Source organism: Lissotriton helveticus, chromosome 4_1 (assembly GCF_964261635.1).
Source record: "Lissotriton helveticus chromosome 4_1, aLisHel1.1, whole genome shotgun sequence".
NCBI lineage: Eukaryota > Metazoa > Chordata > Amphibia > Caudata > Salamandridae > Lissotriton > Lissotriton helveticus.
The window spans coordinates 804,515,898-804,533,954 of record NC_136063.1 but is presented as its reverse complement, the minus strand read 5'-3'; the positions used below and the strand labels follow the sequence as shown (position 1 = coordinate 804,533,954).

General features: G+C 49.0%; 1 protein-coding gene across 3 annotated transcripts; it reads right to left on the bottom strand.

Annotated features, from left to right (window-relative positions):
- Positions 1-1,979: 1,979 nt before the first annotated feature.
- ADCYAP1 (adenylate cyclase activating polypeptide 1) lies at positions 1,980-16,046 on the bottom strand. Of its 3 annotated transcripts, none has more exons than XM_078687457.1 (5): positions 14,997-16,046; positions 14,647-14,754; positions 10,820-10,954; positions 9,806-9,904; positions 1,980-4,941 (listed from the first exon to the last, which is right to left on the bottom strand). In XM_078687457.1, the coding sequence occupies exons 2-5, from the start codon at positions 14,751-14,753 to the stop codon at positions 4,755-4,757; spliced, it is 528 nt and encodes a 175-aa protein (XP_078543583.1). In that variant the 5' UTR covers position 14,754; positions 14,997-16,046; the 3' UTR covers positions 1,980-4,754. The 3 variants fall into 3 exon arrangements, with proteins under 3 accessions (XP_078543583.1, XP_078543585.1, XP_078543584.1); XM_078687458.1 differs by having other exon boundaries at positions 1,981-4,941; positions 9,806-9,901; XM_078687459.1 differs by lacking the exon at positions 9,806-9,904.
- Between the last annotated feature and the right edge of the window lie 2,011 nt (positions 16,047-18,057).

Sequence of the window (18,057 nt, the reverse complement as noted above, 5' to 3'; positions counted from 1 at the left end):
TTGCTGGCGCAGTGGCCGGGCACGCGCCGCCACAGGCCCGGAGTCTGGTGACCTGTGGCACCAGAGGGGGCGGGGCCTCGCCGCTGCGACCTCCGCGCGCGAGCGGAGACGGAGGGGGCGGGGCCTCGCCGCTGCCCTTCAGTCTCCGCGCGCGAGCTGCAGAAGCTTCACCTCAGCTCAGCCCACGCGCTGCGACGCAGATGTATGCGCGCGCGTGTGCAACCTCCAATCCATCTCCCTCCCTCGGCGAGGCGGGCAGGTATCGATCCGGGCGGCTCCTGCTGGACTCATTCCGGGCACGTTTTCCAGAAGACGCCGCCGTAGGGCTGGGGGGAGGCGTGCGAGGGATAAATGAAGACTCCACACATCCCACGCCCTCGCCTGTTGCAGTCCTGTCTTGAGGGTGGGGTCAACAGAGCCCCTGGGCTCCCAAGCATGGCTCATCCACACACAACGCTCCATAGTACACGAGAAAAGCGCAGTGCGCCCTGAGGGCAGATTCAGTGGTTTTGCTAGAGCGGACGCTGCCTGAGTGGATGAATTGGTTGATGTGGTTCCTGCATTTACAGGGTCTGGTGGGGACAGAAAATAGGCCCAGACCCCAAAATAAAGGTGGCTCATATTAGCGAATCACACAGCTAAAATCCTGGCCCACATTTGTAAATCAAGGCAGTTTCGAACTCGTAAAGACATTGTGCATAGGTGTTTTACAAGGTGTGGGAGCCCATATGTATTTGTGTACAATGGCTGTAGTGATATCAGGGAAATCAATAGTAAATACCGGCCTAGGAGATCAGAAAAGCGGCCCGCAAGGACTCGGAGCCAAAATAACGTGCCAAACTCTGACCTGGCAGGCCACCCATTCTGGCGCTGCCAGGTCGCCCTGAAAGCCAGTCTGACTCTGTGGGTGTAGCATAAGTAAGGCGTCCTCACTCTGGGCGCCCTCCCTTCAAAGGACTGACTGGCCTCGTTTGCTGCCTGAGGCACAGGGGCTCTCCTTGAAGTAGTATCTAGCACATAGAAGCGCAAAAGGCCGAAGGAGGCGCTTCTCAGCAGGGGCCGGGGAGGTGGGCACCCTAGTAGCCCCACCCACGGCTCTAGATTCTGGTAGCAAGTGAAATCCACAGTGACATTTATTTTGGGAGATGCCTTTGTATGTAGTGTTGAACATTTAACTTTGTGTAGTGGGAATTTCAGCGTCCCCTCTGCATATTTTCCAGGGGGCACGCGTTCGTGTTCTACAACTGGGGGCAGCAGGAAGGTGGCAGTGGAAGTTACTCTGACAGACTGCACTTGTCAGAAAGGCTTAGTCAGGGGGCGCTCTGCTACCACAGTCCTGTTTCCCCTCCCTCTTTCTATCATTAATATAAAAGCTGTTTCCTTCTTTGGTAGTTTCATGTAAGCGGGTAGAAAAAGGCCTTCGCGCCCACTTGCACCCCGCCCTGTGCAGACTGCACCCCGTGTCATTAAAGGTTTTGGAGTAGGCGGTGTTTGACCGTGAGCAATAGAACAGAGGGCCTTTAATGTAGAACGAAAGGATGCCTTCTCTTGAAATAGCCTAAGTACAGTACACCTGCCATATTGTGACCACTTTCTCACAACAGCGCCACCTAGCCCCTGAAAGCGGTGCTTTTGAATCACGTGTCTGTCTGTGCAAAATCTGCCCCCAACTATTAAGCAAGTTTGTTTGAGTTTTGTGCCTGTTTATAGGTTGATGGGACTGACATTTGTGTAGCCCCATTATCATTCGGTTGTTGGATTTTGTAGCCAGTTAGTCAACATTTGTCTGCGTGCAAAAATCACGTAATGGCCGTTTCCGTGTTGACTCTCTCTTATTCTTGAGACGGGGAAAAGGTAAAACAATTAAATTAAACATTTTTATTTTTTCACTCAGATTGTTCACCCTAAAATTACACGCTCTAAAACGGATATGTGTAATCCACTTTACGACTTATATAGATCCACCACTAGATATCTCTTTTCCCCAAACATTAGACGAAGTTGCGTTGTTTACAAAAATTTATTCATACAAACTTTACACACTTTTATATAACAATTGTAACGTCCTAGTTATCGATGTCATGTGTGTACTCATACTTTGATTAAATTAAGTTTAATATTCAATTATACACAATAAGTTCTTCAAGACTGACAACTATTGAGATCATCACAGCTTTCGCAACAAAATATGATTAAAGTGTAGTAAGGCTATTGGCGTTTTCTGAAAACGACACAAAAGAGTTAGCTAGAGGGGATGACTGGTGATGTTTGCAGCTAGCCAATGAACGTTAAATCTACTGAGATCAAAAGAGAGACAGGTGGCGGGGAAGAGGGTGAAACTGAAGCCTACTTCATAACCACAATGGGGACACGCACAGCAACAACTGCCTAAGAACTACCAGCGAACAAAGAGTTAAGACTAAAAATGCAAGCCGATGTGTTGCAGCATTGTAGGGCCACTGAAATAGCCATCTGTGATTGGTGGCGATTTAAAAGGCGAGGGAAGGCACGAGAGCTGCCCACTGCATCCTGCGTCACACTGCCTGAGGAGAATGCAAACTGAAGGTAGGAGTGACGTCACACACTGAGCTCTGGCAGGGATGGGAGACTGCCTAGGTGTGCGCACTACTGTCTGCAATGAGCAGCGACTGGTGGGGGCCAGGCAATGGGGGGAGGGGCTGTGGGGTGCAGACTCGATCCCGCCGAGGCGGTGATAAACGACTCATCCCTTTGGTCAGGAGCACGAAAGACCCGGTATCATTTACCGACTCTCGGGGTATTTTTTTTTTTAGTTTTCTATTTTGAAAGTAACGACACTGTTTTCTTCTAGAAGAATTTTAGTGAATGGAAATGTAACAAAATATACACAAATGCTCACACGCACGCATACACAACCTCACGCACGCGCAAACATACATTTTACGTGTCTATATGTACGCGGTCATGTGCATATTTACATAAATACATGTGTGTATGTTTATAAAACAAACAAGTATAAACATATATACACATATCTTATATACACACATGTGCGCGTAGGTACGCACGCATACAAACATATGTACATGCATACATATGTATCAGCTTGTTGTGTTTATACACGCACACACGTATTCATGTATACGTTATGCATGTATTTACATATATGTTCACACATAAGCAGGTGTGCGTGTATATATACACTTATGTATACATAGGTCCAAATGGCCGTGTGTGTACATGTATATAAACACGCACTTGTCTGTGTGTGTGCGTGTATAGACAAATAGATGTGTCATTATATACATTGATATGTTTATATGGTCCTCTGTGGACATTGCCAATATGAAAGATAGGAGTCTTCCCTATTAATGTCCGTGACTGCATTTTATTTAAATAATATTTTTCACCAAAGACTAAGGTATGATTTAAACATATTTAAAATGGTATTGTCTACGATTAGTAGTGAACGAAAATTGAACATGCTAAATAACAACCTTTGTTTTATGGAATATATATATTTGTTTTTTTTACTTTACAATAAGCCATAATGTAGAAAAATACATTTTGTTTTTACTTACAACTCAATGAACAAAGAACAAAAACTGTTTTGTCGTAGTGCATACGTATTTAGTGATATAGCTACAACAGGGGTCTCCTAAACGTGTACAGTAAGAACTTGCATAAATCAAAACAGGAATCAGTGGAAATCTGCGTTTGTACAGTTCTTAAAAAAAATAATGATTCATAAGAGCGTAAAATAGCGTATAACATATTGGGGGGAGACGTGGGGCAACAGAAGCATGAAGCGGGACGGGGCCGGACAGCTCACAGAGGCGAGCGTCGGGGCGCCTTCACGGAATGAGAAGCATGGACAGCACTGGAGAGTAACACGTTGTACTTTGCACCAAGTTCCTATATCGAGCTGTCAAGGCCAATTGAGGGCTGGGCCGGAAGGGGTCGCTGTTCTATGTGGGGCGCCTCAACTTAATTGGAGGGACTAATGTCTGTGGGTGTGGCCAGGGTGGGGGCGTTGTCATGGTATTACTTGCACGCCTCCATGTTTGTGCTACTGTGTCAGCTCACAGACCCCATGGAGGACGGAGCTGGTTTCTTTTATCTCCCCCTGGAGTTAACATGGTCTCTTCCGGGTCAGTGGGTGTTCAAAGGAGATACTAGTACACATTCGTGGAACCAGGGAAAAAGATAGGTGCGCGGGGCAGTTCCCCTTGGGAGAGGAGACTTTGCTGAGGCTCCCCGGGAGGGGGGGAGAACCTGCGTGTGCAATTCTACAGGCGTCACTACCGCCGCGTAGCAGGGCATCAAAGCTATGTCCGGGAGCAAACAGGCAGTCCTAATGTCTTCAACCCTGTCTTGGACAAAAATACTATCTTTTGGATTCTACTTACAAAAATAGGCGTCATATTCAAAAACAATGATTGTCCTTATTCTATTTATTTTATACAAAAAACATAAACAGCTCAGGCGAATTTGTTCCTTCACGTGCACACTTTATATGCATTGTTCTTTCTTATTTATATATATATATATATATCATATATAACTCAATCATTGGTCCACAAAGTAGATCTGTGCGTTCTCTAGTGCTTTTGTACAAAAAGAAAAACAATATTGTTATCAAAATATTCATTTAATGGCTTTACTTCATACATAAATACATGTTTGGAGATAACACAGGAGCGATGATTGTTCAGTCAGTTTGGAGATGACTCTGGTTTTGGGGCTGTGTACACAGGGTGGCTGTCTGCTCATCGCTACAAGTATGCTACGCGCCGTCCTTTGTTTTTAATTCTTTGTTTATACCTTTTGCCCAGGACGGCTGCCAAGTACTTCTTGACGGCCATCTGCTTCCGGTAGCGGCTGTAGCTGTCGGTGAAGATGCCGTCCGAGTGCCGTTTGGAGAGCGGGTCGGAGTCCTGCTCCAAGCTGCTGCTGGCCGCCCTGCGGATGGGAGGAAGCAAGGGCTTGGTTACAAATAACTCTGCAAGTTCCTTCCTGTAGTTCCCCCACCCCGTGTCTGACAGTCTTTCACCTTCTTCTCTCTGGCTCCTCCTACTTTTAGCCACCCTCCCACCAGCTGTGTGTGTACCCTCCCGCCTTCTACCTTCTCTTGGGAGCTTCCTACTTTCTGGCTCTGAAATCTACTCTCTGTCCCTGGATGACTCATTCCTCCTGTCTGGCTCCTCCTACTTCCTAGCCCCGCCCCCTCGTTCAGTCAAAGGCCAACACTTTGCTGTGTCCCTTTTTCCTGTCTCTGCCTAATACTTTCTTCAAGAAGCTTCCTGTGTTCCGTCTCTGCTTCATTCCTTCTGCCTTGCGCCTAGTATTCTGTCTCACGCTTGGACCGGTTGTCTCACGCATGTTACTTTCTGTCTCCGCTTCCTTTCTGAAGGCTCATATATTCTGTCAATGCGCGATAATCTGGTGCCTAATATAATGTGCTTGAAAGCGTGTTTGCGCTTGTGATAGCAGCCCTTCCAGACGCCAGACTCATCTGTCACTACCAAAACTGAAGTGTGAACCGCTTAAATACAGTCATGCGATTTCAAAGGCCCTCGCCACGGCCGTCAATTTCAAGCCCAGACCCTACCACCAAAACATTGATCAGTGAAGCCGACTGACAATAAAACCAATCACAGAGCTGCCTTATCGACCGATTCTTTAGCATGCCAAGGATTAGCATATACACCAGTCGTTAACGAATGCCTAGCAGCCATCACTGAGGAACATTATCCATATGTTGTTATATCAGACTCTGAACTACAAAAACAGCCAGTGCCGCCATATGGGAGCTACTCAATGCAACGCTAGCTACTATGAATCCAACCACTTGCCTACAATGCCGATCACGGCAGCACACAGCGATGTGACACTGTCATTGTTACTGCACATTGGCAAACAACACTCTTGGGTTTCAGCCACTAATTTCCAACACTGACCTCCACAATACAAGCCCAAGCCTGCAATTTAACAAGAACCAACCATTCTACTACAACACCAACCTCCTTAATGTAATACGAATAGCAGCAACACAGATTCGAACAATAAACGGAGTTGAACATTAAATATGACAGGCAGGGCCCACTGTGGCACTGCAGTCCACTGCAGCACAGTGTGCGCCTCGGCACTACAATGAGCAGTATCACTGCAAAAAAAAACACTGCAACACACTAACTCACACTACTGAATGACAACCACTATTGTTTAATGTTAATCAGTTCAGTTCATGATCAAACACTAAAGTGCAATCAACAAGCACAGCACCACACTAACCACCAGCGTCCACAACCAATCATGCTAGAGTTCCATTCTTGTTAGTAGCACATCGACCACTACAGCACTGTACCAACACAGGTAACACATTTCTGCAGTACAACATCACCCAGACTTCAATGCTACCTTCAATCCTACCACGAAAGGCGATAGTGAAATGTCAACCATTAAAACACGATTTTGTCCCAACAGTAAACTTCCAGACTGTATGACAATTTCAAAAGCAACAGTGAAATATCAACTGCTACTGTACAATGCCTACTTCTGCGGTAGATACAACACGCAGTCTAAAATCAACCACTCTAGTAGAATACCCATCGCTACAGTATACGACCAGTTGATTCTCTACAAGGCCATTCACTCTGGGGCATTATTATCAACCACTAAAGAACCCTTTAACCACCAAAAGAACATCTCAGCACCAAACTGCAGCATCAATCACCCAAGTGAAAAGTTATCAAATACAGCAAAAAAGGCACCTCAAAAGGAAAACATATATAACAGAGAACAAAACTAACCACCGCTATCGTGCTCTAACAGTTAATACTTTTCTTTAGTGAATACCAGGGCATGAATTGCAGTGCATCATAATAGCATTACAATACCGACGTCTACAGTGCAAATCAAGCCACCGGGATCGAATGCCAGCTACTCGATCATGATCTCAATTTTGACAGCATCCTCTCACCCTACAGTTTAAATACCATCATCTACTACTAGCCAGTCACCAAGCTCTAATCGCAGAAGCCCAACAAGTCAACTCACTGTGAACCAGCCACACTCCAAACTACTCAGCGCATGCACTGCCCTAAAATACCAATGTGTGAACCAGCCACACTCCAAACAACTCAGCGTGTGTACTCCCCTAAAATACCAATGTGTGAACCAGCCACACTCCAAACAATTCACCCGTGCACTGCCCTAAAATACCAATGTGTGAACCAGCCACACTCCAAACAATTCACCCGTGCACTGCCCTAAAATACCAATGTGTGAACCAGTCACACTCCAAACAATTCACCCGTGCACTGCCCTAAAATACCAATGTGTGAACCAGCCACACTCCAAACAACTCAGCGTGTGTACTCCCCTAAAATACCAATGTGTGAACCAGCCACACTCCAAACAACTCAGCGTGTGTACTCCCCTAAAATACCAATGTGTGAACCAGCCACACTCCAAACAATTCACCCGTGCACTGCCCTAAAATACCAATGTGTGAACCAGCCACACTCCAAACAATTCACCCGTGCACTGCCCTAAAATACCAATGTGTGAACCAGCCACACTCCAAACATCTCAGCTTGTACACTGCCGTAAAATGTCAATGGGTGAACCAGCCACACTCCAAACATCTCAGCGTGTACACTGCCGTAACATACCAATGTGTGAACCAGCCACACTCCAACAACTCAGGGTATGCACTGCCCTAAAATACCAATGTCTGAACCAGCCACACTCCAAATAATTCACCCGTGCACTGCCCTAAAATACCAATGTCTAACCCAGCCACACTCCAAACAATTCACCCATGCACTGCCCTAAAATACCAATGTGTGAACCAGCCACACTCCAAACAACTAAGCCCGTGCACTTCAGTAAAACACCAATGTGTGAACCAGCCACACTCCAAACATCTCAGCTTGTACACTGCCCTAAAATACCAATGTGTGAACCAGCCACACTCCAAACATCTCAGCTTCTACACTGTCGTAAACTACCAATGGGTGAACCTGCCACACTCCAAACCTCTCAGCTCGTGCACTGCCGTAAAATGCCAATGTTTGAACCAGCCACACTCCAAACAACTCAGCTTGTACTCTTCCATAAACTACAAATGTGTAAAATCAGTTTAAACTACCACCAAATCAAGCTGCCACCTGCTCTATGCAACCAATGTCTAACGTCATTGTGGGAACCCCCTGGTCATAATGACTAATGTTACAGTCGTGCCTAGAACTGCGGTGAAACCTACTTTGGACTAAAACAGACACGAAATACAGTGAACATAATGTCTCGATTTTATTCGAAACTCAGTCAATCATTTATTGGAGCCACCTGTGCATACAATAAATATACAATGCGTTCTACCAGACTTCGGCCTCACAATTCGCAAAAAGGCACACCACCCTAAAAAGCACGCTGATGTTCACCATCTAATAAAAGCACACCTGTCCTCCACACAATGTGTCAGTCGCCCCACGTACACGACTTCATTCTCCCAACCTCAGTCACGACCCAAGACCTCCTCCAGCTACAGCCATCAAGACCACCTGAAGGACCGTGCTACTATGCCAGCGACAATTAAACCATCAACTACTGGGCCCTGTCAAACGACACCAATGGCTGCTCACTACGCTGCGCTTCTTTCATGTAATGTACGGTAACCTTCGGAGGAGCATATGCAGTGCGCCTCTAACAGGATGGAACATTATTACCCTACATACACCCTTGCTCTACAGGGGTATTTGATTGTGCATAAGTGGAATGAAGCACAAGAAGGAACGTGCGGCCATTTTGAAGTGTTAGGTGTTCCTCGTAGCCTGTGGACGTAGGCGTACGTCATCAGACGGCGCCATATCCCATGAACCCCTTCACTTGCGCACGTGTGTGCCTGCTGCAGTGAGGTGAGGGTCAAAAGTATCTCACTCTAAGTGGAAGGGAGCACGTCCGCTCACCTATCTTGACGTGAATGTAGATGTGTGCCTGCGTGTCTTGGTGTTGCAATACTTTGCCATGATGCCATTAACGATTAGCCATACATTTATTGAAATGTTTGTGTGAATATATTCAAGCATCAAGTGATACGACATTCATTCTTGCAGATTGTATTTTGTGTACTTGTCAGATGCATTTTATGATTATCTATTGTTTCTACGATGGATGTGCGCAACAGGAGTTGTATTTATCGATTTATTTTCCTTTCTCTCGTTCTCTTTCTTTTTTTTCTGTCAACCTAGCGGGCTTTTATTTATCTCTTCATATATTTACATGCATCGGCCGACGGTAGGTATTTCATAACGTATATTCTTCATGTGCTAGTTCTATTTTTAAAATGCACATTGTTTTATTTTTCGGTGCCCTCATTGTTTAGAAGTAGAAATATAATTTCGTAATGGGGGTGTTTTTACAAACCTAAGAAATGTGTTTTAGGCATATATATAAATATATATATATATATATATATATATATATATATATATATATATATATATATATATATGTATATGTATATATATATATTTTTTGTTTACACTCTCGAATAAATAGACATCAAACAAAAATGAAGAATGTACCAGATAAAATGAGAAGACTAGTTGTGTAGATGAACTCTATTAAAACTGATCGACAGACTGGATGACAATAAATCCAAGTCATGAATAATTCATTATGGAAATGTGATCAGTTCTCCCATGGGCTTTATTAAAACAGTAACTTGATATCTATACATCTTCTGCTGAGGGTGCGGGTGATGCGCTTTAGTCCTGCTGTGCACTATACATGTGACTGATTGTAAGAGGTAAACCCTTACCCTACGCGTTTGGCCATCAGAGAATGCAGGTATTTCCTCGCAGACATTTGGCCCAGCACTTTCCTGTACGCTTTGTTAAAGAGCACGTCGGCATGTCTGCTGAGAAGAACAGATAATATGGGGAAGGGGAGAGTCACAGACAAAAATGTTAAATACCGGTTCTGGCAGAGGGGGAAGCGGCGCGGGGGCGTGTATGGGGGTGCGGGGTCTATCTGGGGCCGGGGGAGGGGGGTGATCTTCGAGAATGCCTCCCTGACATACATCTCAGCTGCCCCTGGTAATCCGATACACCTTACTAAGGAGTTGTAGGCTCTAAGTCTGGGAGGCTGTAATGCACATCACACACCTGTGAGGCTTCTAAATCTGCTTCAGCAGGACCTGACTGCACACCCCAGACTATCCTGGCCCTGGCTGCGGAAATGCACCCCCTGATGCCCCTGCACCCCATGGTCTGCTCGGATGCACGCGCCGTGCGGCTCCCAGGCAAGCAGTGAGGGCGCGCTTCTCCCCCAGTGCGCTCGTGACTGCCTCTACCCTTCTGAGTCCCATCCCTTCCTGGACACCGCCCATCTGTCGGAGTATCCCTAATTGCCTTCTGACTGCACGCGGCACAGACACACCTCCACGAGACGTCAGACGTGCAGTGACAGCTCTCTGGTGCGCACGACAGGATGCGGTGCGCTTCTAATGACCAAATACCCGCTCGCCGCATAGGTGTGGTTTGCCATCTCTCTGTCTGTCAGTCTGCCTAGCCGTCTACCGCCTCCCCACACACTCGGTCACCTGTCCATCCACGCGCAGATCTCCTCACCTATGCCAGATAGTCACACCCATCCATGAACCTTGATCAAGCACTACTCACGCACACACGCTCACACACGCGCACACTGCATGTTAGAAGGCCTTTGGCTAGTTCACCTGAACCACCCCCTGCCTCTACCTCCCCTCCACTCCCCTCTACCTCCCCTCCACTCCCACCCCTCGATAGTCGTGCAGACAGCCCCGGAGCTTCACCTCTTCTCCGGCGGGTAGTACAGGGAGTACATGTCGTCGAGCATCGAGGCCGGGCTGCCCATGCCCAGGGGCTCGTTGTCGAAGGCGAAGTCGGGGAGAGAGTTTCCGTCCTCGTCATAGAGCTCGTCTTCAAACCTGGGGAGAGAGTGGCAGAAGGCGAGGGGTAAATGAACAGCGTGTGCCTCCTGACTAACGCGGATGTGTAATCCCTGCTGTCCCTGGCAGGGGCTCAGGCTTTTTTTTTAATATAAACATGATAGGCCGAGGATGGATGGGAAGAGCCCCCCAGAGACCCCGGCCTCCATCTGAAGGTGGGCGTGAGAGAAATAACAAGCGCGGCCCATCTGCGCGCTGCCCTGGGGCTGGGCCAAGTCTGGCAGCGCGCGGGAGGCCACCAGCTTACCAGCGAGTGCACAAAGAGCTCGGGAGACCCCCTCCCCGCCGGGCTCGGGGCGGCAGCCGCCAGCACGCCCTTCATTAGGGCTCGCTGGCGGACGGGATCAGAGGGGGCGCGCGGGGCCGCTCCGCCGAGGCCCCGGAGGGACTGTAATTAGAGGGTGAGGCGTTTACAGAGCAGGCACGCTTTGGGGGGCTGGCTTGGGGGGGGGGGGGGGGGAGAGGGGTGGCACTGATCTGGCTCCAGATATTAATGTGTGTGTTGCTCAGTGAGCTGTGGCAAGGGATGTCAAAGGTGCCCTCACCCCGGCTGCTGTCACGGGGGCTCTTGTTGCGCCAGTGTCACACGAGGCTCCACCGCCCTCCTATGTGGCTGTTTCTGCCAGGGGGTTGCCCTGCTCTCTGTTGTTTAGGTGCTTCTGGATTGTAGCTCTTGACTCCCCACCAGAGATGTCCTGGCACTCCTGGGGGGCATCCTACCCTCTCTGGGAGGCTCCCATGCACTCTTTAGGGTGTTCTGGCTTTGCTGGCCTCTTCGGGGTACTCTCGCCGGACCTGGGACTGCTCTCTTCCGGTTTGCCCTCTGCGCTCCCTGGTGAGGCCTTGCTCGCTCTGGGGTGAGCCCCAGCCCCTTGGCGGAGCTTCTACCTTCGGGCTAGGGCATGCCCCTTTGAGAAGGTTCTCTCTCAGGAGTGCCATATTCTGGGGCTACAGGTGGTCGCTGCCCTAGCTCGGAGGTGGTCTCTCGGGTCAGTCCACTCCCGGAGGCGGGGGTGAACCTATCCCGGGAGTGCCCTGCCCCCTCTGAAAGGCTTCCTTCGGGTGCAGCCCTCCCCTCCCCAGGAGGTGCTCCCTCCAGTTTCTCCCCTCTCCCCGGGACGCAGTCTCACAGGGCCTGTTCTCCCCAGGGTCCGCCTCCCCTCAGGGTTTCCCCTGCAGGGCCGCCCCCTCAGGCCAGGCTCCCCCTTGCCGGGCCGGGCTCTGTAGTCGGCGGGATGTAGGTCACAGCGAGCTATTTCTGTCGGCCTAGCTCTGGCAGGCGCGTTAATAATAGATGATTCGAAAGTGTTTCTTTCTTGCTAATTCCGGCGCTCGGTGGAGCCGCGCCCCCAGAGGTCCAGGCCTGAGGTGGAGACCCTGGCGGGGAAGGGTGTGTGCAGTTGGACACAACACAAGCGGTATCTGTGCTCTTCAGTGTCGGTGCCACCAGGGCTCGCCTGCGGTCAAACGATACTATGAGAGCAGATGCACCGAGCCAGCGCGTTTCACAACTTGTAGCAGATAATACATATACGGCCTGTGTGGTGGAGAGGCTGACTGGGTTGGAATCCAGTCAGAGGAGGGCTGATATAGTCAATGATGATGGATGGAAATAGACAGACAGAGATAGATACATAGATAGATAGATAGATAGATAGATAGATAGATAGATAGATAGAGAGAGAGAGAGAGATAGATAGATAGATAGAGAGAGAGAGATAGATAGATAGATAGATAGATAGATAGATAGAGAGAGAGAGAGAGAGAGAGAGAGATAGAGAGATAGATAGATAGATAGATAGATAGATAGACAGACAGACAGACAGACAGACAGACAGACAGACAGATAGATAGATAGATAGATAGATAGATAGATAGATAGATAGATAGATAGATAGATAGATAGATAGATAGATAGATAGATGGATAGAGTGAGGGAGATAGATAGATAGATAGATAGATAGATAGATAGATAGAAAGATAGATAGATAGATAGATAGATAGATAGATAGATAGATAGATAGATAGATAGATAGATAGATAGATTGTGATAATGAGCTATTTGCACAATCTCGCTGCCTGCTTTCCCGTCACATTTGCCTCCCATGAAACCACAATACAAAAAAAGATAAAAGAACATGCTTTGAATTTGCAGAATTTATTCTCCTCAATTTGGTTTAAAAAAATGAACGAATACTGCCTATTACGAAGCCTAGTTCGAGGAGAGAATACCCAGAAGGTGATAAAAAGAGAGCGAAATATTTCACCTTTAGATGCAGACATTACCATTTCTATCACCCACCGGCTGCAAATAACCCGCGTAAATGCGAGTCAAGTCGCATTTGCGCCTACTGGAGGTGTCTGCACCCGTTGCACACCCGCGTGTGAATGAGGAATAACGTGCGAACGGGAGCTTCAAGTAAAATTACTATTTGTGTGCAGGTTTTCAGGGGTTTCACCTGGTGATAATAGCACCTGCACATCTCGAAAACGCTCAACCTGCGCTCACCCCCCAGATGCTGAAAACAAGTCATCTCATCAGAAAGGGCGATTAAAATGCGCGCAGCGTTCCCGTGTACCATTAAAAATTCAGGTCTTGGTTAAAGCTCACGTCAAGAGAGGGCTCGAAGGGCCTCATGCGTGAAGATGTATGTTGTATTAAAAGACAAAGGCTTTCCACTGAACCGGGGGTCGCACAGCCCCCCCCCCCACCCCCCGCCATGGATAGTTAAGGAAGCCCCTTTGTTCCACGGACTTGACGTGCGTGTCCTCTCACCCCCCAGGCACCATTCAGCCACGAGCAGCCTTCCTCGAGCCCCTTGGCGCCTCGCTTCTGAAAGAGCCGGTATCTTGCATCTGAAAACCTGGGCCTAACTAGGGCGTACAGAGCGCCATTGGCAGTTTTATTTACTTTATATCTGAGGAATCGGACGAGAAATCTGAAAGCAGGCAGAGATTGTGTAAAACGCACTTGCTGGGGTCCTTGGAACGTGCCTCCTGCATCACAAGTGCCTCGTTGATGTGATTAAAATCGGCCAGCGTCGGCCCCTGCTGCCAGGAGTCCCTGCGGACTTGGGGCAGACATGTGTGTTGATTTAACGCACTGCACTCCCGAGGTTGTCAATCGTGGGAAACCAATTAAGCGGCCACTGTCTGTGACGGGTCCACAGGACCACCACAGGGCAACATCACTCAGAAAGCCAAGTGGCCCCGACGCCGCCTGTCCCGGCGCGGGAAGGTGCCAGGTGACTCCAACATTCGTTTGCAGTTTCCGCCGGCTCAGGGCGCTACAGCGTGGGGTCTTTCTCACACTAGCCGCAGCCGTGGCATAAACCCGAGGTCCATTTCAGCACCTCGGGGTCTGCTCGGTCTCCTTCAGAGGCCCTCAATTCTTCCATCAAATGGGCAAAAACATATTGGTAAAGTTCCGCGGGTGAGCTTAAACGTCCCTCCGCGCCACCCCCCCCCCCCATTTCGCATTTTTCTGCCAATGCTTTATAACGGGATTATAGGAAAACGCCCCTCCTTTGACCCTCTGCTCCTGGTATTCCTTGCATTAAATGTTCCCGCTCTCTTCTCTCCCCAGTGGTTACAGTCTCTAAAAATAACAACAAAACTGAGCCCTGGCCCAGGTCACGCCGGCGGCGGAGAGCAGATAGCGAGGCACCTACCTTAGCGTGGGGAACTTGAGGGCCGCGGGCGTGCAGTGGACGCTGGCGTGCATGATGATTCCATAGGCGACCAGCAAGGCGAGCAGCGCTCGGCAGCACATGGCCATTCTGCGGACGAGAGAAGGGACAAGGGAGAGCCGTCACTGGCCACATCACTTACTGTAGCGCACAGATGTCGCAGGGAAAGCTTGGCTCCAAGACAGGAACCCACAAGAAGCACCACGCAACAGCCCCACGGTTCGGAACTCCATCCTCGGGCAGTTCAAGGGCTGCCGTGGAAACCACATCTTCCTCTCACACGGTCTGAAGTCCAGAGCTAGCCAGCCACGCGCATTCTTTAAGTTCCTTACCATCAAACTCCTGTCCGGCGGTCAGGGGGAGGCGAGCAGCTTCAAGGCAGGCGAGCACGCGGCGACCCGCTGGCTTCCACGGCTGGTTACAGGCAACAGAGCGGAACTCGGAGGAACCGCAGGTGCAAGAGCGCTTGAAGGAAAGTTTCAGAGAAGAGAGCGAGGCCAGGAGGGACTGGGTAGAGATAGAGAAGGTGAGCGGGAGGGCTGGTAAGGAACGACGCAGGGGGTGGAGAGAAAAGGGAAGGCAGAAAGAAGGTGAAAAATAAGTGGGGGGTGGAGAAAGATACACGGAAATAAAGAAATGGAAGGGGAAAAAACAGGGTAAATGAGAAATAAACAAAATAAGAATAGGGGAGAAAAAAGAAAAGAAAGGAATAGTAAGTAAGCAAAGAACAATAGAATGAAGAGAAAAAGAAAGGAAATGGGAATAAAACTGAAAAAAATAAAGGGCTGGAAGAAAAACAATGCAGAAAACAAGAAGAGTAAACGAAGAAAGAATGGCTGGATAAAGGAAAAGCCTGAAGAAAGAAAGAAAAGAGAGTAAGAGAGAGAGAGAGGCAGGGAAGGCAGAGGCAGGAGGGTGGCTGAGCCCGGTGCAGCCTCTTGTGATGAGCCTGGGCTGAGTTACTGACGGTGAGATCAGATCTTCTTCTCCTCCTCCAGCACAAGCAGCAGCTTCTCTCCTTGCTCCTTGGAGGCAGCTCCCTCTCTCTGTTGCTTCCTCCTTCGTCTGCTGCTGCTCTCTCCCTTCCCTTTGACAACCCCTCAGAACTCGAGATATATATATGCAATTAGCCCCCCAAAATCGGCTTGCCGGCACTGCCTTCTTTAGTAAAAGCTCTCTTTGTAAATATTTCTCCCCCTGTTACCTTTAAATGCGATTTATTGTTTGTGCCAGTGTTGCGCTCGGATTTTTATTCATGAATCAAACGGCTTCCCCTTTTTTCTCCCTCTCTCTCTCCAGCGTGTAAGTCACGTAATGATCGGGTATCAGGACCGACGTCATAGCCCCAATTCCTCCAGGAGCAGAATAACAATTCTCATCTTTCCTGCTCGGAGACGCTGACGAGAAGCAGAAGTTTTTCCCTCTCAGTGCAGTGACTTACTCTCTCTCTATCTACCGTTCCCCCTGACCCCCACCCCCCTGACCCCCCCCCCCCTCCCCGCCCCCTCTCTTTTCTGTGGTTTCGTGATGCTGGGCTGTGATTTCATTCCTCTCTTACCGGTGATTAGGTTTCATGAACTTAATTAGGATGACACATGAAAATGTGAACTTTTGTGGCGGGTTGGACGTCCTCTATAATGACACTTTTCAGACAACGACGTCAGTCTGGGGTTGAGGATGGACTAAGTATTGCAAAACGAAACACTTTAGGATTTGTTTGCTCTTGTTTTAGTTTTAGGCACATTGACTGCGTACCCGTCACTGGGCTTTGATATCTGTCAGGGAGGAACCGCCTTTGGAGGAAATTAGTAACTTCTCTGAGCAGAGTGCCCGGTAGAAAGGGTGGGGAGAGAGATTTTCTGCAGATGGTCTTGGGCGGGAGACGGAGATGCCCAGTGACAGCGCAGCCTGGGCTCACAGAAAGCTGTCCAGAGCCCACGGGCGCTGAAACATGAACCGGGTTGGGTGAGCGCTGTCCTGAAGTGGCGGTGCTGAAACATGACCCGGGTTTGAAAGGAGCTATCCCAGGGCCAGCGGTGCTGGTAGATGATTCCGTTTGGGTGGGTGCTGTCCCATGGCAGCGATGCTGAAACATGACCACGGTTGAGAGGGAGCTATCCCACGGCGGTGGTTCTGAAATATGGCCCATGTTGAGCGGGAGCTGTCGCTTGGGCAGCGGCGAAAACATGACCTAGGTTGGGAGGGAAGCTGTCACTGGGCTAAAGGTGCGGACAGATGATTCAATTTGGGTGGGTACTGTCCCACGACGACGGTGCTGAAACATGGCCCAGGCTGGGGGTGAGCTGTCCCCTGGTCCGCCGTACTGAAATACGACCCAGGTTGAGAAGAAGCTATCCCAGGAAGGTGGTTCTGAAACATGGTCTATGTTGAGCAGGAGCTGTCCGAGGGCCAGCTGTGCTAAAACATGACCTTGGTTAGGAGGGAGCTCTCCCAGGACCAGCCGTACTGATGTTTGGGGTTGCTGGGAGCTGTCCCGGGGAGGCGGTACAGAAACGTGGCTCATGCCCGGTGGGAGCTGTCCCGAGCCCCATGTGTGAAACATGACCTTTGCTCTTCTGTCTTTGTGCAGAAGGCAGGGCGGGGTATCTGGTTGTCTCGAAGGGAAAGAGCAGGTACACAAACGTAAGTTCTTTAATCAGGTACTTATTTGAAGATTTAGGATTTCTGGAAATGGCCTAATTAGAAGAAAGGCCGCTGCAGGTCCTTGAGAACCGCGGCCATGTGCGTCAGAACCGCCCCAGTGTCATGGCAGCTATGTGCAGACGGCGTGGCTCATGCTCCGGAGATAGTTTAGGAGGAGTGTTCCCATTGCAAACATCACCCCTTTCAGTATGTACCTCAGGAAACACAGCATTCGATATCATGACATTTTCAAGGCGTGTTTTCTTTTTCTTTTTGGAGAAGGGACATGCAACCGGTTGATTTTGACATCGTTTTACATTGATATATTTCCTGGAGCACCTTCGGCTCCAAAATAACAGACCACGTTTGAAGCAAATTGCATTTATAATCCCAACATTGAGACTGAGGCGTAGTGAGATCAGGTTTTCGGTTCCATAAATTCGATTATACTCTGCTAAACCCGGAGGCATGCCATTTTTATACGACTGATTCAATTTGTGTGTAATTTGAGAATCTTCTAGGAGGGATATCCCACTATGCAGTTTCGTCTTTTAGCAGAAGGGTCCGTGGGGGGGATTTGTTACTCGCCGGGCCCAAGGGAATGGAAACGGTGAGGGTCAAGGGGAGAGAGTCCACTGGGCAAAGAGGAATCCTGAAGGAATCCCTCTGTCGGGAATTCTGATTCGCCAAGGTTATTTTCCTGATAGTGACGCGGCAGTGGGATAATGACTCGGGAAACCCTCGCAAAAA